Here is a 24705-nt window from a genome sequence, read left to right on the forward strand (position 1 = left end):
AGTTTCCAAAGAATAGAGGAACAAATATCATAATTCCCCGGAAAATGTGTGACTTTTAAACGTTGATTTGGAATTTCTGTGTTCATTTTTTGTCCGTTTCCCTCAATGATCACTTCTGGTGACGGTGCAGTCTTTACGCACGGGGGATGTGTCAGTGGCAGCAGGTTGCGGATCCCGGCGACAGACGTTTTCCTGATGAAACTCGGCGTTTCACAAAGAGACGTTTAGTTCTCCCCTCAGATATTGGCTTCTCCGGATAATCTGAATTCCAATGCAAATCTGGAAGCCCGCTTGTTTCACAGATCCGACTTTTGCTGCGACCAATGAGAAAACTGGTGCCCGTAAAATATCTCTACATGCCACTGTGAACCCCCCCCCCCCAATACCCAAGTGACCTGACCACTGTCCGTCCCTTTGTGAAACCTGAGTCTAAATGTGCTGCAGTTGTCTTTGCAGAAATAAATTAATATAAGCCTGATGATGTCTAAAATACGAGTGTGTAACGCTTCCAAATTTAGACATATAACAGGATCAAATTACAAAGTTGCTAATCGTTAAAAAAGAACCGGTCTCGAATTGATAATAATACATTTTTTTTTTCACTCCCATAAACAGAATCGAAACGTGCATGAACACAGAAGAAATTAGATTTTTAAATTGTAGTTCACTGCCACGAAAAATTTGCGGTGCAAAATTTGTCAGATTTAACAACTAATTCAACAACACACTCGTCAAAAACTCGTGTTCCCTTTTCCTCTCAAACGCAATGACCAAATCTACAAGAGGGAGACAATCTCAATGGTTGGCAAACAGTTTCAAAGTTATTCTATGAAATTTCTTAACAGCTTATTCTTATTTTATCTTATTTCCCGGCACTTAATTCAAAATCCTTATTCAACTAACACATTAGTACGAATAAACGCCTATAATAATGTGTAGTCTATGTGTTTTATTGCGGATTAGTGTAATGTCAAAGTGCGTAACGATCCTTACTCGCACAGTCGGTTGATTTGAGAAGAAACAGATTAGTAAAAGTGGTATTTCCTTTTTTCCTCTCCCCCTCTCTCTCTCCCCCCTCTCTCTCTCTCTTAAGTCCCCATCCTCTGGTCAAGTTCAGTGCGCTGTTCTCTGGACCCGGACGGACGCCTCTTATTGGTAGGTTGCGACGGTTACATCACGGCGCTCGTGACGCGCACGTCTTCCTGTTTCCTTCAGCCGCGTCTTAAAGTGAATCTTAGTGACGGAGGAGCGCTCCAGCATCCAGTCGTCCTCGTCCAGTGCGCCTCGGAGACGCACGCACTCGCACAGACGCGCGCTGCCTCTCTCTCTCCCCCTCGCACTCCCTCTATGTCTCTCACTCTTTCGGTCGCCGCACAGGATCGAGGGAGACACCGACGCGCAAGAGCTCTTTTCATCATCTGTATTTCCCCCCGTTTTGCTCCTTGTTTCGCTCGCGTCGCCGACTTTATCCGCGCTCCTCCTTCTTCTGCGAGACCTTGTTATACTCCAGCACCCAGCGAGCGGCCGAGTTTCTGCTCTCCTTTTTGTCCGCAGCAGGAGTTCAGGTTGTCCCCCTCTTCATCTAAAGGGTAAGTAACCTTGTCCTCGGATACCTCCCTCTCTTGTTCTGGTTCGTGTCTCGCCGGCTCTGTGCACGCTGGGTGGAAAACGAAAACAAAAAACACCACCAAACAAATCAGTAAATGGAGGGGGGGGGGGGACATTATTCGGGTTGATCAGCAACTAAATCACATCTGCACCGATACGACATTACACGCGCTGATCCGTCCCCCCTTGTCCTCGTGTGTGCACGGTGAGAGTTGCGTGCAGCAGCCTGCGTTTTTCCGAGGGTGGTTTGCGGACGGTGTAGCCCAGCCTTCCTCGTCAACGCGGGGATCAAGTTGATTGTTGCAACTTTGCGAAGTAAGTTTCTGGAAAGCGAGAAACCTCATTACGTTACTTGTGTTACTCTCTTGTTTTGGGTGCTTGAAAATCTTCTCGTCATCCAATGGGTTTAAAACTCTTTTTTATTTTGTATTGCTCCATAAATGTCGTTTCATTTTTTTGCGTGTAATCCAGCAAGTAACGGAGCTGGTCGCCTCTCTCCTGTTTTGGTGAATTTGGTGTCTGGGACAGCTGTGATGAAAGAATGTTTTTTTTACGTTTACGCAAATCTGTCCCTGTAGGTTTTGGTGCCTCAGTCTGTCCACTGGCAACCGAATGCACAGCTAAAGTTCTTACTGAGGAAATGTTGGACTTTCGGTTTAACATCACAGAGTTAGAGCAGCTGTTTGTTATTTCAATTCGGGCCAAGTTTCAAGTTAATATTGTGATTCGTGTTTTACTTTTTCTCTCATATCGGCTGAAGGCTTGGCAGCTTGTTTGAAAAAGGGTGAACAAATTAAAAGTGTGGAAAGACAGTGTTCATTATAGTTGCTTAGGATAATTGAAAGGTTTTTTAGGGAGAGAGAGAGAGGGAGTTGTGAGTGTATGTGTGTGTGTGTGTTTGTGAGTGTGTGAGCGTGTGCGTTTGTGTGTGTGTGTGTGTGTGTGTGTGTGTGTGTGTGTGTGTGTGTGTGTGTGTGTGTGTGCATGGGCAATGGCAGACAGGTGCGCGCTCGGAAAAGACAGGTGCTGGTGACTATTTCAAGCTCATTGTTAAGATCCTGAGGCGATCAAGTCAAGGTTTTTTTCCGACTTGGAGATGTATCACCTCTTGTCTGAACTGCTGGATGTGGCTGTCAGGACTTGGGCCAAAGCCCATTCATCAAAGGTTTTTTCTAGATCTTGGTGTTAGTTCATTAGAGGTTTTTAAGTGGGGGGAACATTTAATTCAACTAATTTCAACTACACATAATTTAGGATAGTTTTTAATCGTCTTATTTCCAGAGTTAAAAACCCACCACACCGTGTCACTGTGTGTTGTGCACCACACTGCACAGTTCTTTAACAAAGCCAACAGCAGAGTTGTGTGTACGCGCCTGTGTGTATTGTGTCTGGTGAGGATTAAAGTGACAAGAAAGAAGCTTTTTGATTTTATCAAAATAATACAAATCACTAACAGTTATAATTCGAGGATGATACAATTTGTGTTAGTTAGAGCAAACAAATAATTATTTGGAGAAAATTATCTAAAGTCTCACATTATTTTAATTTGCGTCCACTTACCTGAGGTTGAGTTTAAGAAATGTTTGAATGATTTTTGAATTAAGATTAAACAATAATCTGAATGTATTATTGAAGCTACTTTGTTTTAGTTTATCTAAAGATAAGTTTTTAATAAGAGCAACATCTGAGTATGTCAAATTTAGGTAAAGCTTTTTGTTGAATTTCTTTTTGTTTATTTTGTTGTTTTGACTGAGCCTTTTTCTAGGGTAGGTGTATAAACATGTTTTTAAATGTGCAACAGTTTTACCACCTTTTTGTTGCCAACATTGTCAAATTTATAAATTTACTAACCAGAAATATATTTATTTTTTCTAAATTTGAGATATACAGCTTAAACCGTTTTTTGAAAGCATTGCATCTGATATGGCTCTGACTAGGAGACACTGCCACCGCTGCTTATGAAGCATTATTGATGCAGGCCTGTAGTGACAAAACGTTTTGCTTTCAGAGGGGCATTAGGGTTTTTGTCGGAGCGCTTTAAGTTGCTCCTTGCCAGAGTTGACCCTTGCGACCTGTTCGTTTGAGCGGAATTAACTGCCCTTGCCAGATGAAAAGACAAACAAAAAACACAGAAGTGAGCTCACGCTGGCAACAAAATCAATAGGCTCATTTTGTGTTTCTTTCATGTGTCAGTCTCGGCATTGCTTAAGATATGATGGCCATATTGATCGATGTGAACACATGACTTGTTTTTGTAAACGACACAACGTGAAAACCTGGTTTGAAACAAGAATATTTTGTCGAACGGACTAAACAGGGCAGAATTTTGTGAAGGGTATGTAACGACGTATATATTGCCTACCCTTGAATACAAAATAATTTCTGAAGATTATCTTAGCCCTATTCTTTAAAGTATTATTTATTTTATTTTGAGAGTTAATGGCATCTATGGTGGCCCACACTGCACAAACAGGGAAATGGGGACAAGTACTTAAGTAATTATCATAATTTTATGCAGCTTTTTGTTCCGTGGGAACTGGTTCAGTGTCGCACGGCGTGTAACAGGGGAAAGGATAAAATGTAGGACTTTGCCCTGGAATGTAGATCCAAGGCCTAATTCTGACCCCAAATCGCCTGTTCCCTTTACCCCTCTGTCATTGGTCCTTACTGCCTAAATATATTCATGGATGTCCCCATATTTCCTAGTGGCTTGAGTGAAAACTCTTCGCTTTGTGCCCGTAACGTCAGCAACAGAAATTGTCTCGAGGTTGATAGGTTTTGATTGTTTCAGTCCTTTAAAAACTATTAACTACTATTTTAGAATTTGGAAATGGTGGAGGACAGTGCCTGAGTGAATGAGTGACTTTGTTTCTGAAAATATATCTCACTGTTGTGAGTCATTTATCTGTGATTTTTGCCCACAGGTACTCAGAGGCTTTGATCCAAGTGGACCGGGTTTGTGGGATATGGCCCAATAGCAACAGCCCGTGATGCCGGACCATGACAGCGACTCCCTCCTGAACAGACAGACGAAGCGAAGACGTGTGGACATTGGTGTTAAGAGGACCGTGGGCAGCACAACCTCCTCCACAGCGGCAGCCACAACAGCAACCACTGATAACATTGCCCGCGCCAAAGCAGCCATTTTCTGTGCCATGAACTCTCTGAGCTCCCACTCTCACCACGGATCAGACACCGACTCCATGGAGTGCTCTGTAGTGCAGCCACATGGTGGGCCTGGCGTGATTTCAGCAAACGACAATGAGTCCAAGTCCAATGTACTCCGAAAGCTACTGAAGAGGGCCAACTCATATGAGGACGCCATGATGCCCTTCCCTGGCACCACCATTATCTCTCAGCTTCTCAAGAATAATATGGCTAAAAATGGAGGAGGACCCGAGAGGGGTGAAAGAGGAGACAGGGGTGATAGAGGGGAATCAGGCTTCCCTGGATCAGGGCTCTCCAATGCAAGTTCAGATGCTCCCCAGGAGGATGCCTGCAGTAACTCTTCCCAGGACAGCACCCCTCAAGAGTGCTTGTCACCATTTGGTCGTCCTCCGGGCCTGGCCACCTTTGACATCGAACGTCTCAATGATGAACACCTGCGTGCCAAGCGAGCCCGCGTAGAGAACATTATACGTGGTATGAGCCATTCACCGAGTGTGGTGGTACCTGCTGCTTCCCGTCACGAACGTGACCATGAGATGGATAGAGAGCGGGAGATAGAGCTAGACTGCCCACCTCCTCAGTCTCAGCAACAGACCCCCAGCAGTCCACGGGGAGGAGAGGTGTGCAGCAGTAGTAGCAGCAGCAGAGAGAACAAGCGTAAGCAGCGTCTGCCTCAGCAGCAACAGCAGAGCTTCACCCAGCTGGTCTGCCAGAGGAAGGAACAGAAGCAGGAGGAGCGACGGCAACTGAAGCTGCAGCTGGAGGACATGCAGAAACAGCTACGCCAGCTGCAGGAGAAGTTCTTTCAGATCTATGACTCAACTGACGACTCAGAACACACCGACCTCCAAAATGATCTCCACAATGACATAGGAAACATGTCTGAGGACAGCCCAGGCAGGTCTGACACTGGCGGCGATGACCGGGCTGGAGATGACTTGCGCTCTGACAATGAGATGTCTGACCTGGACCCGGGACATTTCCTGGACAGGGCCCGGGCATTACTTCAGCAGCAGGCCCTGCTGGCTGACGGAGAGAAGCAAAGAAGAGAGGGGCTCAGCCGGAGCAAAGGACAGGGCGGTCCAGGCTCCTCTATGCATGCTGAAGGTAAACAGCTGGCCGAAACACTGAAGCAGGAACTCAATTCAGCCATGACCCAGGTAGTGGACACCGTGGTTAAGGTGTTTGCCAAACCTCCTCGTCCTACACCCCAGCAGGCCTTCCCCCCACTTTCCATACCTCCAGAAAGATTTCCCACCACTGTTAATGGAGACAACCCCAATTTCCACACCCCCAACCAGAGGCTGCATTGCTTCGGTGATGTTATAATTCCCAATCCACTAGACTCCTTTGCCAGCATGCCTGGGCTGCCAGGCCCCACCAATGACCAAACCGAGGCACTGCCCTTAGTCGTGAGGAAGACACCCAATGAGCACCAGCACCACCACCACCACCAGTCTTCAGCTGTGGGTGCCCATGGCGGTCACCACCACCCCGCCCTTCACCCTTCCTCGCTTTCTGCCTCCATGGGCTTCAGTCCCCCATCTTTTAGACACCCCTTTCCACTGCCTCTCATGGGCTACCCTTTCCAGAGTCACCTTGGTGCACCCACAGGCGGCTACACAGGCAAGGACCGTTCCTCTCCAGACTCAATGGACCTGTCCAGAGAGACCACCAGCCTGAGGACCAAGATGGCATCACATGGTCACCACATGGGGCACCACCATCGCCCTTGTTCACCATCGCACCCTGGAAGCACGGCAGAGGGTCTGTCCCTGTCCCTCATCAAGTCTGAATGCGGGGACATGCAGGACATGTCTGACATCTCACCTTACTCCGGCAGCAATGTATCCTTTCAAAAATATGGTGGTGATGCTGGAGTGTGCATGTTTGTGTGAGACACAGTGTGTTTTGAGGGGGCTCACAGGCAATAATGAGTGAATGTGTGTGACAGATGTTTTAACCCTACGCAGTTCAATTCAGTACGGCCTGTGTCTGAGTAAGCCAGGAAAAATCTTCAGGTGGTAATTCCCTGCAGACTCAGGTGGAGAACATTGCATCTGAACCACAAAGAGTTAAAAATCAAATCTTTTTGGGCCTGTTTGAAACTAGCCTAAGAAACAGAGAAATTGTTGATGAATCACTTTACCTCCCACTGCTGTTCTCTTCTCCATTGTGCTGCAATGTTGTATTTATTTTTATACTCATACCTCTTCCTTCTCACAACACCCTACAGCCTTTCCTTCCATCTTCCATCCTGAGTGCTTTAAAAGCTCTCTTGTCACATATCACTTACTCACGAAGATTAGGTCCCCATGACATTTACTGCCCCAATTCCTTTTATTAAAATAATGGCCTGAAAGAGCAGATACCATCCCGAAACTTGGCTCACAATGGTGTTATATAGCCTCCCTTATAGTTTAACCCCAGTGTGCCCCAATCATGCCCTGAGGATAAAGAGGCAATCCCCTATGGGAGGCTCAAATTGAAACCCCTGGGGACTCAGGACTAATAGCTTAAACAGATACATTCATTCCCTTCCCTGCTTCCCCATACCTACTTAGTCAGTAAGTATTCAAGCCCCCTAAATCCTTATGAAAGTTTGATACGTGTCACACCGGTTATTCTTCGACAGCTTTGTCTTGAAGTCACGAACAGTCATTACATTCTTAAGAAATAAATCCTCTAGCTTTTTACCTGTTGTGGGCCTTTTAGTTAAGAGATATATACTTTTTGAATCCCTTGTTTTGCTGTTGTGTGCACCTGGGTGCCAAGGCCTTTTCATGTGTGGGTCTTTTTGTTTGTGCATGTCACAGGAGGTTCGCCTGAGGACTCAGTAAAGATGTATATTTATGATTGCTTGTGTTTTCTCTTGTGTTCCTCTTATCATCTATCGCTGTTGTAAAAAGCCCACAATCATTGTCGTTTCTTTTCCCTTTTTTTCATTTCATAAAGATCTGTCAACAGCCCGGGGGGCCCTTCGGCTGTTGCTTGGCAGCCAAATACTTCTTTTTTTGTTTTCCCTCCCTGCAAACCCCCCCTCCTCCCCGTCTTTTCTTTGAAGCGGACGTTAACAGGTGTTTGCAGCGAGCTGTTTATCTTTCATTACCTCGCCTTGTCTTGTCTTCTGACCCAAGGGTGAACGCTTTCCAGAGATCCATAATCCTTTGCTTCTATGGGCTCCCGATGGAGGGATGAAAAGAGAAAAGGGAGAGAGAGACACACAGCGACTGGGAGAAAGTAAAAAAACAAACAATCAAACAATAACCACATATGCCAGATGCCGTGGCTTTCATTGTAAAATTTATAATTTAGGGCATTAACAGATGTACACTCCTATATGGAAAGAATGGAAAGAACAACATGCCAACATGTGTTGTTTTCATCTTTTATTTTTGATTCCCAGAGTTTTTATTATTTGTTCTTGTAAAAAGTAAGTTTATGATTAACATTAATTGTGTTTGAACTCTCCAGGTTTCTCTTTTTGATATTATTGCAGTTTATATTTTTTTCCGAGCCTCTGAGCTAAGAGACAGCTTCTCAGACATATTGCGCGGAGTGTTCAAGTTCAGCAGCTCTCAGATGCGTTGGTGAGCAGATGGCTGCTATCAATTTCCTCATTTGTTCTCAGTCCAAATCCAAATTTTCTTGTCCTTACACCTGGAATTAGGAGGTGGAGCAGCTATTTTCCTCTCATGACTTTGGGCTTTGGGGAAGAGTTGCGAGAATGATGATGTCTTGTCAGATGTGGCAGGCAAACAGTGGGCCAGCTGGTATGAGTGCGCCATCATGACAAAATAATAGCCTTGCACGCCACCCCTAAGTCCAATCACAATTACATTTGCAAGCTGTGAGTGAATTGGAGATGAAAATGCCTCATCAGGAGATATGAAGCTTCTTAATTGTCGTCTGAAGGGAGGTGATATTGCGTTTATGGCTGGAGAGGTAAAACCTTGACGTCTTTCTTTCCAAAATAAATTTTAATTTCGCCGATAAGAGGAAAGCAATGTTAATCCTTATTGGAAAAGCAAAATTAATCTGAGTGTAAGTGCACAGCTTTTACAGTAAACAAATCCCACCTCGCCACACTGAAAAAGAGCTCCCTTTTTTTCCTGTGTGTCTCTCTCTCTCTCTCTCTCTCTGTCTGAGGAGCCATTGTATCCCCTCCACTTGGAGCAGATGGTATGGTGTGGAGAGTGAAGTGCTGCTCTTTTGGCCAGGCCTGACAGAGTAACACCAGTCTGCCAGGGTTTCCCCCCCACAAGACCCTCGCTGCGTATACAACTAACTCGCTCTCCCTCCCTCTCTTCCACTGAATCAGACAAAGTAGACAGGGTCTTTAAGGAGCCAACCCAGCGTGGTTCAGCATTTGCTGGCTTTGCTGTGTAACCCTGAGGCCAAGGGCAATCCAATCTAGCAGCTGATGCCTTCTTCCCACTCTATAGTTACAGCTACATCTGGACACTTGACTGATTTTAACGATCACAGCCACCCCTGTAGATCATAAATAATGTCGAGCAATGTATTTTATCCACTCAAGTGTAAATAGTCTTCATGATAACTTGGGGGCAGCATCTTCTGTGTAATTTAAAGGCCTGTCTTGCCTCTGCTTGATGAAAACCCCTTGTTGAAACAGCCTGAGGTTTTAACGTGTGGCCCACCCCCACTGCATGTTCCCTTTTCAATGTCTTATCCTCCAGATTGATATTATCAGATGCATTATACGGCCGTTAATTCACCATGGAAATGGCTTGGGCCATTCGGTGGCGCAGATGTGTTTCAGTCCCCCCCATCACTGGCTGAGTCCAAAGCCTCTGAGCCCCTCTTCTCCTTCTCCTCCTCCTTCTTTTGCTCCTCCAAGGGGTTGGCAACGGCAAAAGGGGCTGGGGGGGGGGTAGGGGTGGAGCAGAGGGAGGAGGAGGGGGATGTAATTGAAGGTTGGAACCACACTTTCCCTCAAGGTGCCCCCACTAGTCCATCTCCATCCTCTGTGCTGTTCAATCCAGGGGATCCATTAGGTTGGACATGGCCTCTGACATCTATTTGAATACGGCCTGTGCGAGTGAGAGGCTTGTGTTTTTTCTAAATGTTGCTTGGGCCAGTGTTTGAGACACATCTCCTAGACCTTGTTTTTGGTCACTGATATGAAGCCAACATCAGACAGTCATATTCAGGCTTGGCATGTGCTGCCGCCAAGCCATTAGGCCTTCTTGCCCGTCACTGGCGTTAACTGCTGTCTTTGTCTGTGATATGCAAATGTCTCCTTTTTCCTTCTTCCTTTTTTTGGGTGGAGGTTAGCGCAGGGTGTAGGCAAAGGCGTTTGCTTACTTTGACTGTGAAATTAGCCTCCTTATGTAAAAGCATCGGCTGTAGTGCTCGCCAGCATTTTATTTACCGTGACGCTCTCACACCTGATACGGACGATGCTAATTTCAAGCAAATGGTTTTGCTTTGGTGCACCGTCTTCAGCAACAACCCCCCTAAAGCAACCCTGCATTCATGCCTAAAAGGATATTTGTTTACCCCTTATCCAAATGGTCATTTTCATGCCAAGAATGCTGCCAATTATTACCAAGTACATTATTATATTTTTGAGAATATGATTAGCTAAATTTGCTTCGTCTTCCATGAGTTGTTTTCCCTCCAAACAATGGTTAAGGTCCTTAACAGCAGCTATTTGCAGATCCAGGAGGGTCTCTCCCCCAATCACCTGAAGAAGGCCAAGCTCATGTTTTTCTACACCCGCTACCCGAGCTCCAATATGCTCAAGATATTCTTCTCTGATGTCAAGGTGAGTCCAAACACAGTCTTGCACTTCATTTTCTTTTACTTCACAAACTTTGCCAAAAAGTTTCCCCAATCTCATTCGCTATTATATGTTACATAGACAGTACTGGCACCTTGGTTTTGCCATTTTCACATTTTAACAGATTTGTTATATTATTTTTTCCTGAAAATCGCCTTGAAATTGTGTCTCAAAACACTTTTTTCTTTTTGGTCTTTTGCCAGATTTTATCCTAGTACAACTGTGAAAGCCCCTTTTTTAAAAAGGAAGTTTGATTTAGCAATTGTGATTTTCCAGTTTCAGCTGACATGAACAGTGACTTAATAAAAAAATGCCCTACCCCTCATTAAATTATGGTTTTATGTTTAACAAAAAAAAAATAACTATGGGTTGGCATGAGGGAGCTGGAGATAATTCTAAAGATAAAGCACAGGATGAGTAATGGAGGGGTGGGGAGGGCAGAAAGGAGGATGGAGCCTAGAGACGGAGGAGTGGTTATCTGAGCAGGTGTGGGGAGGATGATTTGATAGAGGGAGGGGAGAGGAGAAAGAGTCGGTTTAGGGAACATGGCAAGGATGAGCGTTGGCTCCACTGGGAGTTTAATGAAGGAAATTTGGAAAACAAAGCACAACATGTACACTGTACAGAAAAAAACAACAACAGCACAATGACCGTTGTAGTGTTCGCGTTGGAGGTTGTTCGTGTTGCGGTTGTTTTGTGTGTGCCCCTCTCGGACCATACGGAGGGGTAAACATTGTGACAGATCCAGGCCATCTTATTCAAATCAGAAGATAAAGGTTCCCTTTTCTCCCAGCTGCCCCCTCTTGGATGCCATCACCACCAACCATGACTCACCGCTCACGTGGCTTTCTGAGGATTTCATTGGTTGGGGTGAAAACAGGCACATGTTGGCAAAGCAGGAAGGCGCCTGTAAACAGTGATCCATTACAATCTCTTCACCATCACAACATACCACTGAGTCTACTTCTTTTAGCCTTGAAAAATTGCAGCAACAATGAATATTAAAAAGGCGTTACCTACTTTATTTGACCAACTAACCATTCCCAAGGAGGAGGCCTCTTCATGAATGGCCTCATCAGATACTTAAACAAGGTCAAGCTAGTTAAGGGGATTATGAGTCACATTGGTTTGTTTTTGTTTTCAGTGGAGAACAATGGACTCAAGCTGTAAGTTAGTAGACATGTATGGGAATGAGACGGACTATCTAATTAAGTCGCGCCTGCGTGGCCTCTTAGCGAGTGGCTGTCCTCAGACAAAAGTCTTGAAGGCTAATCAGGTCTCGACTAATCAGGTCTTGACTGTCGAGGACCTAATGAACGTGGGAAGTGGGTTTCCCCAACAACCGGGAGATGCTGGCTCTTCCCCCTGATTAAGCCCCTTTCAAGACGACAGTGACTTATTATTTGACTTTCGGTGTTTCTGAAATGTTGTGACAGATGGGTCATAATACTATTGTTGGCGCTGATCATGGCCGCCTATAGAGTGTCATCCCACCAGCTTTGAGACGTCTCATTATTATCGCAGATATTGTTTTGATGAAGGGTGATTAATTATAACAGATTAAATTAACAGATTAAATAAATACAGTCAATCAATTAATTCAATTAATAAAGTCAGCTAAAGCTCTTGACTTTGTAATGAGATACCGTGGGTGGTTGTGTTGTATAGGATATGTGACATATTGTAGACATATAATATACAACAGCCCAAACTCTTTGTCCATCTCTCTGTGGCTCTATAGTGACAAGCCTCAGTATTTGTACCAGTCATGTGCTGTGTGGAGTAGCGGGGGTCAGGAGGGCTTTCCCTTTTCTATATGTCATTCCTTCTCTTTTCTTTTCTTTTTTTTTGCTGATGGTGTGGCATGGTATGTGTGCCTCGGCGGTGCCGGGGAGAAAGAAAAGCCAGCGGCTGGATTTTGAGTCGCTGCAGTAACAAAAGCCTGCTTTCCAGGGCCGCTTTTTGTGTGCAGTCAGCCAATAGGCAGCCAGAGATTATCTCCCACAATTCACCCCTGCGAAAACAGGAAACGTTCGAAAGCCCTGATGACTGTGAAGGGGCTTACGAGAGAGAGGGAGAAGAGAAAGAGGAAGAGAGAGAGAGAGAGAGAGAGAGAGAGAGAGAGAGAGAGAGAGGGAGAGAGGGAGGGAGGGAGGGAGAGAGGGAGAGAGGGAGAGAGGGAGGGAGGCCCGTACAGGCTTCTCTGTCTTTCTGCTCTTCTCTCCGGTTGTTCTGGATGTAGTTTAGCATTCTGAGGTCATCTGTGTGCTTTCTGCTCCATTGTTGACCAATGTGTCACTGAGACGCATCAAATGCTTTTTTATCCAAATGCTTGTCAGCGAAAACATTTTTTTTTTTATCATGAGCAAAATACAAAACTGTAAACATAAATTTGACTAAATTCACTGATATATATATATATATATATATATGTCAGAGGAAGTTTGGCTCCGACACTCAATGCACCTGCATTTATTTTGGCTGGCGACTAATATAGTTCAGCCCAAGTTTCCATGAGTGTTTTCCTTGCCTGGACCTAAACGTGTGTCTGTGCATGTGAGTGTGTGTGCACCACTTTCTATCTTTCACTGTTAGCACGAGGCGCTGACCTTTCACAGGCTCTTGAGTGTGAGTGTGAGAAACATGCTCTCGTTGTCTCGCTCTCATCTGCCCCTCAGCCAGGCACACACACACACCTTCCCTTAAACACGGCTGTGAGTCGACTCAAACAGACACACACACATTTTCCTTGCTGCATATCATGTCTCTGCTGGCTGACCCCTGCCAGCTCTGATTAAGGAGCTGCAGTGATGTGCTCCTTTGAACCAATTCCCTCCTTTTACACTGAACACACGTCCTCAGCTGCTATCAGGGGGTCTCCGTCCCCCACCAGCAACTTAATGAAGCGAGACTGCTGGAAGCTGCGGAGGTGACTTGCCAGAATAGACTCCCTGAGTGTGTCGAGCGCAGTCAATGCAGATATTATGTAGTGTACCTGCATGCACTGTAAATGTATCTTTGCGTGTCTTGTGCCGTTCAGTTCAAATGCACAGGCCCCTAATGCATCTTGTCCCGAGCTGTCGGTATAATAAAGTAATCCTGGTCCAAAGTGACAAATCTATCCGTCACTCAGCTGCACTGACACCAAAGGTCTCCTGCATGAGCGATGGTAACGCTTTCGCTGACTTTAATCTCAGCGTGTGGCGCTCGGTCTCACAAGGGCTTCGGATGCATGCACGGATCATCGCCAATTCGCTTATGTCTCAGAAACACTGCCGCTAAGACTTGATCTTGCCCACTAGGAAGGGTTTACAGCACAGGGACAACTTGAGTGTAACGTTGTGTTTGTGCCCTGTCACCCTGCGACTGTCTGCTACATTGTGTGTGTTTAAGAATAGCCCCGTGCAGCCGATGTATCTGTGTCAGTAGTTTGTTTGTTCGACACTCCGATGTCACGACCCCAGCTTGCTGACTGCTCACGTTCCAACCCTCTTCAACCCCCCCCCCACGAGCAAAACGCCATTGTCCGACAGCGCTGACCTGCACCCGTCCACCTCCCCCTCCCTCATTTCCCCATTTATGCTCACCCTGCACTTTAGGACAGCTACCATACTACCCCTCCTCTCCCCCCCGCACACACCCTCCCAAACCTCTGCCAAACAATGTCGAGCAGACTTATTCTTTCCCACTCTGCCATTATGTCATCGTTCCAGAAAGACGCAGCCCCCGTCCCGCCTTGGTCTGCCTATCTCGCCGATTCTGATTCTCCAACTTTTCCTGCCTTCTCGTTCTGCCGCCTCGCCCTCCCGTCGTGATGTGCTTGCGTTCTCTCGTTTGACTGCCATCCCAGATCGCAAAGAGTGTGCATGCATGTTTGTGTGTGTCTGTGTGCTGTCGAACAATAGCCAGAGCCTAATCTCCATGTCAAAACCACTCTGCCTCCCCAGCGAGCAGTCCGCTCAGCGTTTAGTTGCGTTTTGTCCCCCCATTCTTCCAGCACCACAAAAAGCAGACAGAGGAGGGGGCTGAAGGCCAGTGTGTTTGCGTGTCTGTGTGTGTGTACACAAAGAGAGATTGTTAGGGGTATCAACTTTACAGAAGCCAGATTTTTGAATTTGTAAGATGTAATTACAGGGAGTCACTAAAGTGGAGAAAATGTTAGTGATTTGTCCATTTTTATGGGGGATCAATCTGAGTTGACTGGACCGGGAGGGATCCTGAGCCCCTGAGGTCCTCATCTAGTGGTTTGGATGTTTAGACAGTGTGTTTTCACTGCGGAGACCAGAGCCGGGACCAGCCGAAAGTCTTAATAGGTTTACCTCGGCCTATTGAATCCAGCCGAGCGGCACAGATCAGATAGCCATCGCCTCCTCCGCAGCACTTATCGTCTCTGTCTTTAGCTCTCGCTTTCTTTCTTTTTTTTTTCTCTCCTTTTGCTCTTTTTCTTCTCTTTTCTTCCTGCCGGGGAGGTGCCGAGAGGGGAGGAGAATCAGGGTGTAATTGGTGAACAGGGTTAAGTACATGTTTGAGCCCCCTGCGGGCCAGGGCGCTTCAGATGATGACTTAATCGTTTTTCTGGTCAATTATGTGTTTGTGGTCCTGCCCCCGCCTCCCCCCTTTCCACCTCTCCCTCCACTCTCAGGGTTATGATAGGGGGAGGTCTGCTCCCAGAAGGGAAGATGAACCACACAGTCTCACACACACGCTGACACTGTCCCTCCTGCTCCCCCCAACCCGCTCCCTGTCTTACTTAATGTCTCTATTATCTCCCCTCGCTCTGCGCTCTGTGTTCTCTCGTATTCTTCTCTTTTATGTTTCTCTTTCAGTTCCTTCAAAGACTTTTAAGTCATCACCTCATGTCTCAGCTCCCTGATGAGAAATGACTTGCTGTCATGCTCACATTTCACTTCCCTCACCCTCAAGCTCAAATCCAGAGCCTCGATCATTTGAGACACAAGAGCGTGCACAGACCCTGTGTATTTCGACTTGCAGTTTTAAGTGATTTTTTTATAAAAGATGATTTTTTATAAAATGAGAAATCACAGACTGAGATCCTGAGGACTGCTAACACCCCCCCAATCATCTCTTGTTTCAGTTTAACCGCTGCATAACCTCCCAGCTGATCAAGTGGTTCAGCAACTTCAGGGAGTTCTACTACATCCAGATGGAGAAGTTCGCCCGGCAGTCCATCAACGACGGGGTCACCGGAGCCGACGAGATGAGCATCAGCCGTGACTGCGAGCTTTTCCGAGCCTTAAACATGCACTACAACAAGGCCAACGACTTTGAGGTAAGTTAAATACACCAGTGCTGTTCAGTGAATGAATGAAGAGCAGATTGTAAGGAGCCCAATGAGAGGTGGAGCTTGATACAGACCGTATATATATTTAAAAAAGACGTTGAATCCACCCGATGCCTCGCGAAGCAGATGAGTAGTGTGACACCTTCTCACTGCGTCCGCTCTGATACAGCCTTCCTGTGACAGTCTCTCATACATCCTCATCCTCGGTCGCTTTGCAGTGAAAACCAACTACAAATGAATTCCAGGCACCAGTTTGGTGACAGAGTATTTCCTCTGAAACAACTTTGGAGTACAATAATTATGTGCATCTGAAAACATCAACTTCAAAAATCACAGGCCCCAGTCAGATAGAGATGTGAGGAACTCGCGTCCAATGAGGAAGAAACTTTAGTGGCTACCTCGCTTGTTTTGCGTCTTCCTCACCATTCATTTCCCCTCGGTGTGTGTGTGTGTTTGAGAAACCAAATTTGACTTCCCTTTTCATTTTCCTGTCACCTGTGGTGAGGTGTTTATGTGCGTGTGACTATCTTCCAGATAATTGACATCATAAATTATCAGTGGACAACTTCACCTTTCATATGTTTAAGTTTTCATACTTCTCCTTTTGCCACCTTGTTCTTCGTACGTACGTGCGTATGCGTGTGTGTGTGTGAGTGTGTGTGTATCGTTACAGGATCGCCAGCGCTCTCTCAATGTCAGCTGACAATAGACCTTTTAAAGGCTTGTGTTAAGAAGGACCTGGAGTGATCTGGGTTTGTGTGTGTCTGCCTGTGGGTGTGTGCGTGCATTTGATGGAGAGAGATCGAGTCAATGTGCGTTTGTGTATGTGTGCGAGTGTTTTGTTGTTGCTGCATTTCCCAGTGTCCTGTTCACCTCGAAGGGTACAGCCGTCCCTTGGACCGGCCTGGCCTGCTGGCAAAGCACTTCTCCAGTGTGTGTGTGTGTGTGTGTGTGTGTGTGTGTGTGTATGCGTGTGTGTGTATGTGTCACTTTGAGGGGGGAAAAATCTCACTGCTATCAAGGTTAAGCGTCCTACTGTTTTAGTGAGAGGAAGGGGAGAGAAAGAGGGGGAGAGGGGGAAGAGGGAGATGGATAGATAGGGGACGGGGGTGAGAGCTCGGAGACAAAGGAGAAAGCGATGGAGGGAGGGAGGAAGGGAGAAAGGGAGTCGAGGGGGAATGGAAAGGGGAGAAAGAAGGGTAGAAGGAGAGAGGGGTTGAAAGAGAGATAACGTGCAGGAGGGAAGTGCCCTTGCGAGCAGTGGGAGTTTTGCAAGCGCTCACGTTTAAAGTGCTTCACTCTCTTTCTCGCAGTTTCCGTCAATCTCTCTCTGTCCGTTATTTGTCCACTGGGGCTCCTCTACGTGCACCCATCCACACCCGCACACACACACTTCCCCCCCATCCATCTTCAGCCCTCTTAAGGGAGGCTTTGAGAGACTCTGGCAGGCAGAAGCACTTGTATATATGAGGTCTCAATAAGCCCAGTCCATCAGAGCAAAGTGCCAGCAAAAAAAGAAAAATGACACCGTTCCTTCTGTTCAGTTACTCATATCATGACCACTGCAGAAATCAGACAGGGAAATAACTTTAATTCCAGCTACAGCCCTCCATCAACTTTCATTAACAGAAACTTTAATTTGGTGTATTGGTAGTTTTAAGAGGGTTTTTGGGGAATATGTAAGACAAATTTTGTTATTGTTTGAGTATATTCACTTTTCCTGGTCCTTGAAGCATGTTTTCATATCAAATTATGCTGTTTATGGTTAATAACCTGACATCTACTATACAGTAAACATCATTTCCCTAAATAAAACACACAGCTCAGAAACGTAATACTTATATCCACTGTACCTAATCATTTTGGGGACATTGTTGAAAGATTTCCACCAAATATATTTTTGAAGGCATTTAAAATATCCTACTTGGAATAATGATTTGCGTCTGATATTTATTTCCAAAACTTGAACAGAAGACTGTTTCTTTCACTAATAAAAAAAACCTAAACATGTGACTATACAAATACTTTTCATCTGGGTCGACATGACATGCCTCCTACTTCGATGGAAAGTTCATGCTCTGTGTGTGCACGTGTGTGTTCTGTAGATTTCAACTTCCACATCAGACATATGTAAACTGTACAGGTTATAGTTTGGCCTCCAAACTGCGACAGCATATAATTATGCTCTTAGAGCACAGGAAAACTTTTCCAACAAGTATCAAACTCTGCTCAAACATCTTTATGCAAAGTGCAGCAAAAACATATCAGAGAAGTGAAAAGATAATGTTTTTCATGGGACTTAAACTTAAGCTTAAGCCTTCAAATTATTAGAGGTTAAAGCTTTACCATGTGTAGCGTGAAAACTAGATATTATATAGCTCAAAAGTATATTCATTAATCTTTGAAGGATTAAAGTAGATCTAACATATTCTTACAGGTTTGCACGACTTAAACAACCATCCACAACCATGGCAGTACAAGTTACAAAACATAAAATTCCACACAACACCGTGGATATGCAATGCCTGTCCAAGCTGCAGAATAAAGTGTCGTCTTTTCCCGCTGACAAACGCCTTCTCTTGTAGAGCGTGCATTTCCTGTCACACCTCAGACAAGACTATCATTCTTCTCCTGGCACCAGGAAGCTACTGTTGTAAAAAAAAAAAAAAAGAAATGGCTTAAGGGGAACAGCCTATTTGCATACATAAATGTGAAAATTTGCAAGAAGACAGACAGGGAGGAAAAGAGTGAGGGAGGCCAGGTGAATAAGTCTTCTGTTGGCCGAGGAGCTGCGGCGTTGGGGGGGGGGGGACGAGCGTTGTGGAGGAGGAGGAGGAGGAGGACCGGGGGAGGGAGGGAAGGTGTTTTGCATATTAAGGTTTTTTTTTTGCTGGGCAGGTGTCTGAGAGATACAGGAGCTGATTAGAGTTTAACACAAGGAAAATTTGCCCAGCCATGCAAATTCTAACCCCCCTGACAAACCAACCGCCTTGGTGAGCACGAAGACTCTGTGTTTGTGTGTGACTTTTTGTGTGTGTGTGCGTTTGTGTGTGTGTGTGGGTGTTATTTGTGTGTTTGACCATGTGTTTGCAAGCGCGGCTGCGTAGGTTGTGTGTTTTTTAGCTGTTTGCTGTTCGTGTGGGAATGATGTGTTTGTGTGTATTATGTATGTGCATAGACACATTTGTTATGTTTTTCCGTCTTGTGTGAGCGCGCGTGTGTGTACCGAATGTGTGTGTGTTTGCGTGTGTGTGTGAGTGTGTTTGTGCGTGTGTGTGTGAGTCATAGAGGGAACGTGGAGATGGAAATGTACTGGATGTGTATCAGGATGCCCCCAAGGCCCTTTTCTGTGGATCTCTCCCCTTTTCTCCTCCACCTCCTCCTCCTCCTCCTCATCCTCTTCCTCCCCTACCTACCTGCACCACCACTTGAAACAGGAGCCTACGCAGATTCAGCAAGCGCACACACAGACACACACACCGAGTTTTCCCTTTGCCAGCTTCTGCATCATCAAAGTTCCATCCACCTTGGTGGCGTCTTTGGAATGAATATGTCCTCTGTTTCAGTGATTACACACACAAACATACACACACACACACACACTCGGAGAGACGCACACATGTCTGTGGCCTTTCTTGTTTGATGCTAATCTGCTCTGTCACTGTGCTGGCCTAATACGCTCCCCATCTCCCTCCCAGCTCCTCTTTTGTCGCGATTGTTTCCCCTTTTCCTTTCATATCCCTCCTCCCTCACTCTCTCTCGTCGTTCTCTCTTCCTTCTGTTGCCTCTCTCCTTTCATTCTTTCATCCTCCTCTTTTGCATGTCTTCCGTTACCCCCCCCCCCCCCTCCTCTCCCCCTCTCTCGCTTTTTCCCCCCATTAGGAAGTTTTAATGGCATAATTGTCACATTCCTTCTGGCACAATGAACACCAGCAGTAATTAAAGAGCTTGCCGTTAATTACCTAGACCCTGGCTCTACTTTCCTCTCTTCTCAGCACCCCCTCCTGATCCTCTCTCTTCTTCTCTTTCTTCTCCGCTTCTCATTCGCTCTGTCCATCACCATCAAAGTCCTCCGAAACACCCGGCCTCCCGAAGCCTTGACTTTGAGCGAAAGAGTGCTTTCATGTGAGGACTCAAGTGAAAATTCTCGCTCTCGTGTCCTTTTCTTTCTACTCCGCAGCCCCCTCTGTCAGGCTTTGAACCCCCCCAATGACAACACACATCATCTTTCATAAGACAGGAATGTGTGTGACCTGGTAATGGGCGAGAGACAGCGAGGGCGAGAGGGAGAGAGAGAGGTGGGGTCCGATAAAGAGGCAGTTTTATGATGACTCTGGGAAACTCTCAGATTTCCACAAGACAGACGAGGCCAAGTTTCCTCTGTCAGTGACCACTCCTCCCACAGAGGACACACACACACGGACACATACACACACACATGCATGCATACAAGCACACACCTCGCCATTTAAAAGAGGAAGTCCCTATGATCTCAATGCGAAAGCGGTGAGAAGCCTACATCCTCACACACACACACAGGTATCGCATGTCCTCCCTTATCAGCTGCTCTTTCTCCTTTTGGAAAGATGTATCACCCCTTGTGTCCCTCTTCCTCTTTTGTCTATCCATCTGTCTGTCATCCCTCCAATTGAAATGATAACATCTATCAACAAACACACACACACACTTGTCCTCTGTTTGCCACCCCCCCCCCAAAAAAAGTGACAGAAAACTTTCTTAAGTATGACTTTTCCACTCCAAGTCCCTTTCCTCTTCCCTTTGCCTTTTCCCTCGACCATCCTTTCCTCCTCCCTTTTTCTTTCCTGCTTTCCATCCCGCTGTCTCCTCATCTCCCTCCTTCGTGCTCTCTCAGTGTCTCTCCATCCATTACCAGAGCCACAGAGAGCCGTGAGCAGATGCTGTCTGTCCAACCGCCATGCCCCATAGTATTGTGTGCTTCACCTCTCCTTCCCCCCTCCCTCCCTCGTTCCTCCTCTTCATGTCCCTCTCGGGTCTCCATTTGTTCTCCACCCAGAGAGGCTAATGTCTTTTTTCTCCTCCTCCTTCTCCACCTCCTGCTTTTCCCCTCTGCGTCTTGCACTCCTTTATTCCCGGTGTTCTCTCGGCGCAGGACACGGTGTGTTAGTGTGCGTGGGTGTGGGCTGTGTCTTTGACCGGGGTTCGACCTCAGGGAATTGGAGGTGAAAAGGTCACGGCTGTTGCACTGAATGCAAAGACCAAGACGCAGACACAGACTCAAACATGTTTAAACATACGCGAGTACGTTAAAAAAAACACCCAGGAGTTTGGTGTGTTCTCTGAAAGGCTCTAGGGTTCTCTTTGAAGAGCGATTGAAGACAGAAAGAGGTAGAGGATAGAAGGAGAGAGATAAAAAGCTGTATATGCCGTATAGATTTAGGTTCAGAGCTGCCAAAAATACAACCGATACAATTTGCCAGTGGGTTTAAGTCAACAACACACACAAACAAACACACATATACTCACAACCCCACCTTCTCTTTCCACCCAAATCTGCAGCATCTCCCCTGTTCTCCTTCATTCCCATTGAGAAAAGATCTCATCCCAACAACCATCCCTTCTGTACCTGTGCATTTATCACTCGCTCATTACAGCTGAACATGATACTGTTACATACAGCAAAAAAATAATGAGTACTTGCTGTTTTATAGGTACAACCGTGTGTGTGTTGCACCTGCTGATCACAGATACTAGCTGAGACTGTGAGATTTAATAAATATATGATGCTAGTGGTTTTAAAAGTTTTGTGCACTAAAAGAAATTTTAGTAAGGAAAAAAAAAGTTGTCAACGTACCATAAAGTAAATAACACAAGACAATCTGCAAGATGCCGCTAAAGAAATGGGAGGAAGTATTTTTGACTGGAAATCCAGCTTGTCTCTCAGTAACTGGTGGCATTTATAAAAAAATTGGAATGGCACTTAGTCGAGTACATATATCTGCCAAGGCCAAACAGTGCCCATGTGAAACCACATTTAAATTCACTAGATCTGGATTTTTATTTGGATCCGCACCAAATTGCACTCGCTCATGAATATTAGTCCGCTAAACATACATTTTTCCATGAGAGTTCAACAGAAAGAGTTATAAGGTTACCTAAACTGTATGAAACTCTTAATGTTAAAGAAAGTGAAAAGATAAATTCTGGATCTGCCCCCGGGTTCTTGCCTGGGTCATGCCCCACCCCTTCACAAAATGTCATGGAAATCCGTTGAGTAGTTTTTGTGTAATCCTGCTGGTAACAAAACAAGCGCAAATGAAAACATAACCTCATTGACAAAGGTAAAGATTCAAACTAATCTTCAGATATTACACCAGACCACCGCTGTGTCACGAGCGTCATTTCCATCTCATCTTATGGTTTTTAATTCTCTTAGAGAGAAGAGTTAGGAAAAGAAAAGAATAGAGAGCGGGATCATCTGCTTCTCAGTGAATAGCCGGGGGCCATCGAGGGCCCCCGTTTGACGTCGCCTGACAGGTCTTTTCTTCGCTGTGTGTCTGTGTGTGTGTGTGTGTGTGTGTGTGTGTGTGGTCACATGTGGCAGTGTGTATGTGAGAATAAGCCACTTTATTCTGTGCGCTGATGAAATGACCAGAGCTGTGTTTAAAGCCCGGAGCTCCAGGGGTAGCGAGGAATCACTTAAACATAAAGAACTACATGATCCCCCCTCTCGCCTTTTCTCACCTGCTCCCACACACACACACACACACACACACACACACACACACACAAGCACATCCTCTCACTACGCTCACACACTACATTTGATTCTCCCTTGTCCATGTGTTTTCCAACAGTACACCCCCCCCACCCTCCTCCTCCTCGCATCTTCTACCCTCTCCTCCCTCCTTCTTACCCTCCTCATCCTCCTCCTCCTCCCGTCCCTGGTCACCTTGTGAGGAGCAGCCTGCTCTGTGGCACAGCTGCTGATTATGTCATTATTTCTGGACCATTTTGGTCTGTGTGTGAGTGTGTGTATGTGTTAGTGAGTAATGAAGCGTGGCAAAGGGACTCATGCCAAAATGACCAGGGCGTGCATCAGAGCTGCAGATGTGTCAAAGTAACTCCCCCATTCTCTCTCACTCACACACACACACACACACACACACACACACACACACACACACACACACACACACACACACACACACACACACACACACACACACACACACACACACACACACACACACACACTTGGTCGTCCATGATTTCAAAGGAAACACAAGCGCTTTGCGTGGTCATCAAAACTAGAAAAGCGCTTTATAAATACTGACCATTTACCATTTAGCTTGACTAATTTCCTGGAGACCCTAAATCTAACCTAAAAACCTAAAATAAATAATTATAGGTTCTTGATTTTTGTTCTCATAAGAGGGAACTCACTCACATGCACACGCACACACACAGATGCAATCTTTGCCTCCTTGCATCCAATCTGCACTTTAATATTCTTCCTTCCTCTCCTACCATCTTCTTCCCCCACTTGTCCTTCCATCCCATCTCCTTCCTTCCATCCATCCACCCATCCATCTTCCCTCCCTCCTTCGCAGCAGCTCCTTGCTCGCCTTCCTTTATTGTTCGCCCGCCCACCCACACCCTCCTTCCTCCTACCCCTCCATTCTTCCTCTCCCTCCCTCCCTCTGTTCTCCTCCTCTCCAGATGTCCTGCTCCTATCTTCCAGACTCCCTCGCTCCTTTCTTTCCCTTCTGCCTCCTGCTCTCTCGGCCTCTATGAGCCGGGCTGACTTCCTGACCCCTGGAGGCCCCGGTTACAGCACTGCATGACCCCCCCCCCCCCCCCCCGCCCCCCTCAATTTAGATTGCGTTCTCTCAATCTGCCATACAATCAATTTTTTAGTCTCCAGACAAGGTTTGAACAGTGATTTCTGGCTTCCTCGGCTGTTTGCTTGACTTGATATCAAGTCAACATCCTCCCCATTGACCCCCCCGGTTTTTAGAAACAGAGGGAAAGAGCAAGAGGGGAGGAAAGAGATGTCAAGAGAGGCTGTGACATGAATGTGTGTGTGTGTGTGTGTGTGTGTGTGTGTGTGTGTGTGTGTGTGTGTGTGTGTGTGTGTGTGTGTGTGTGTGTGTGTGTGTGTGTCTAAAGGTGGGGGAGGAGGAAGGGGCAAGAAAAGATGGAGGGAGGAATGAGGAAGATGGGATAGGGGAGCTACTTCATCAGTGTCTTTGACCCTGTCCTGTCCTTGACTCCCCAGAGTAGGTGCACCTTGAGAGGAGCCCATGTGACACTTACATACACACACACAAACACACAAACATGTATACGCTACAGTCCCTCAAGGCTCCGTGTTCTCGAGGCTATCAGTGGAGTGAGGGTGGCTGGTGTTTGCTCAGCTTTGAGGCCTGTTTCCCGTCCCAGTCGTCTCTAGCAGAAGCGAGCACTGATCCGCACGTCACAAATGAGATTGTTGCGAAAACGAAGAAAATAGAGCACTTGAGGAAAAACAAAAGGAACCGAGAATCCCCTGGCGACTCTGCTCAATCTTTCCCCGAGTTGTTTGGACTCTTCGGCCATGGCACAGTCTTATCAGTAAGCAGAGGGGGTTAGGGGACAAGTGCAATGAGGTGTAGGAAGAAAGGGGACATGGGTTGTGTTTGGCTAATGTGACAGTGTGGGCCAAGAGCTTATCAAGGCCTTTGTAGATTATTGATCAGAGCAGATATGCGAGGCACAGGGTCCTGCTGTGTGTGCTCGGGGTTTGGGAAGCTCTGGCTTGACTCGCCGAGATGTCACAGTTTCACCTCTTGTTTTTAAA

The 24705-nt window shown here is 46.2% G+C and overlaps 1 protein-coding gene across 2 annotated transcripts in view; it reads left to right on the forward strand.

The window, feature by feature from the left end:
• The first annotated feature begins 1100 nt into the window (after positions 1-1100).
• The window catches only part of LOC133973407 (prospero homeobox protein 1-like), a 30880-nt gene continuing 7275 nt past the window's right edge, over positions 1101-24705 (forward strand). The window contains exons 1-4 of one of the 2 annotated variants that reach the window (XM_062411250.1): positions 1101-1589; positions 4533-6623; positions 10460-10567; positions 15678-15872. In XM_062411250.1, coding sequence (XP_062267234.1) covers positions 4599-6623; positions 10460-10567; positions 15678-15872 — 2328 coding nt within the window. In that variant the 5' untranslated portion in view covers positions 1101-1589; positions 4533-4598. Of the gene's footprint in view, positions 1590-1771; positions 1924-4532; positions 6624-10459; positions 10568-15677; positions 15873-24705 lie in introns of those variants that run through there. The other variant, XM_062411251.1, reaches the window with a different exon arrangement.

Source organism: Platichthys flesus, chromosome 18, assembly GCF_949316205.1.
Source record: "Platichthys flesus chromosome 18, fPlaFle2.1, whole genome shotgun sequence".
In the NCBI taxonomy this organism is placed as follows: Eukaryota; Metazoa; Chordata; class Actinopteri; order Pleuronectiformes; family Pleuronectidae; genus Platichthys; species Platichthys flesus.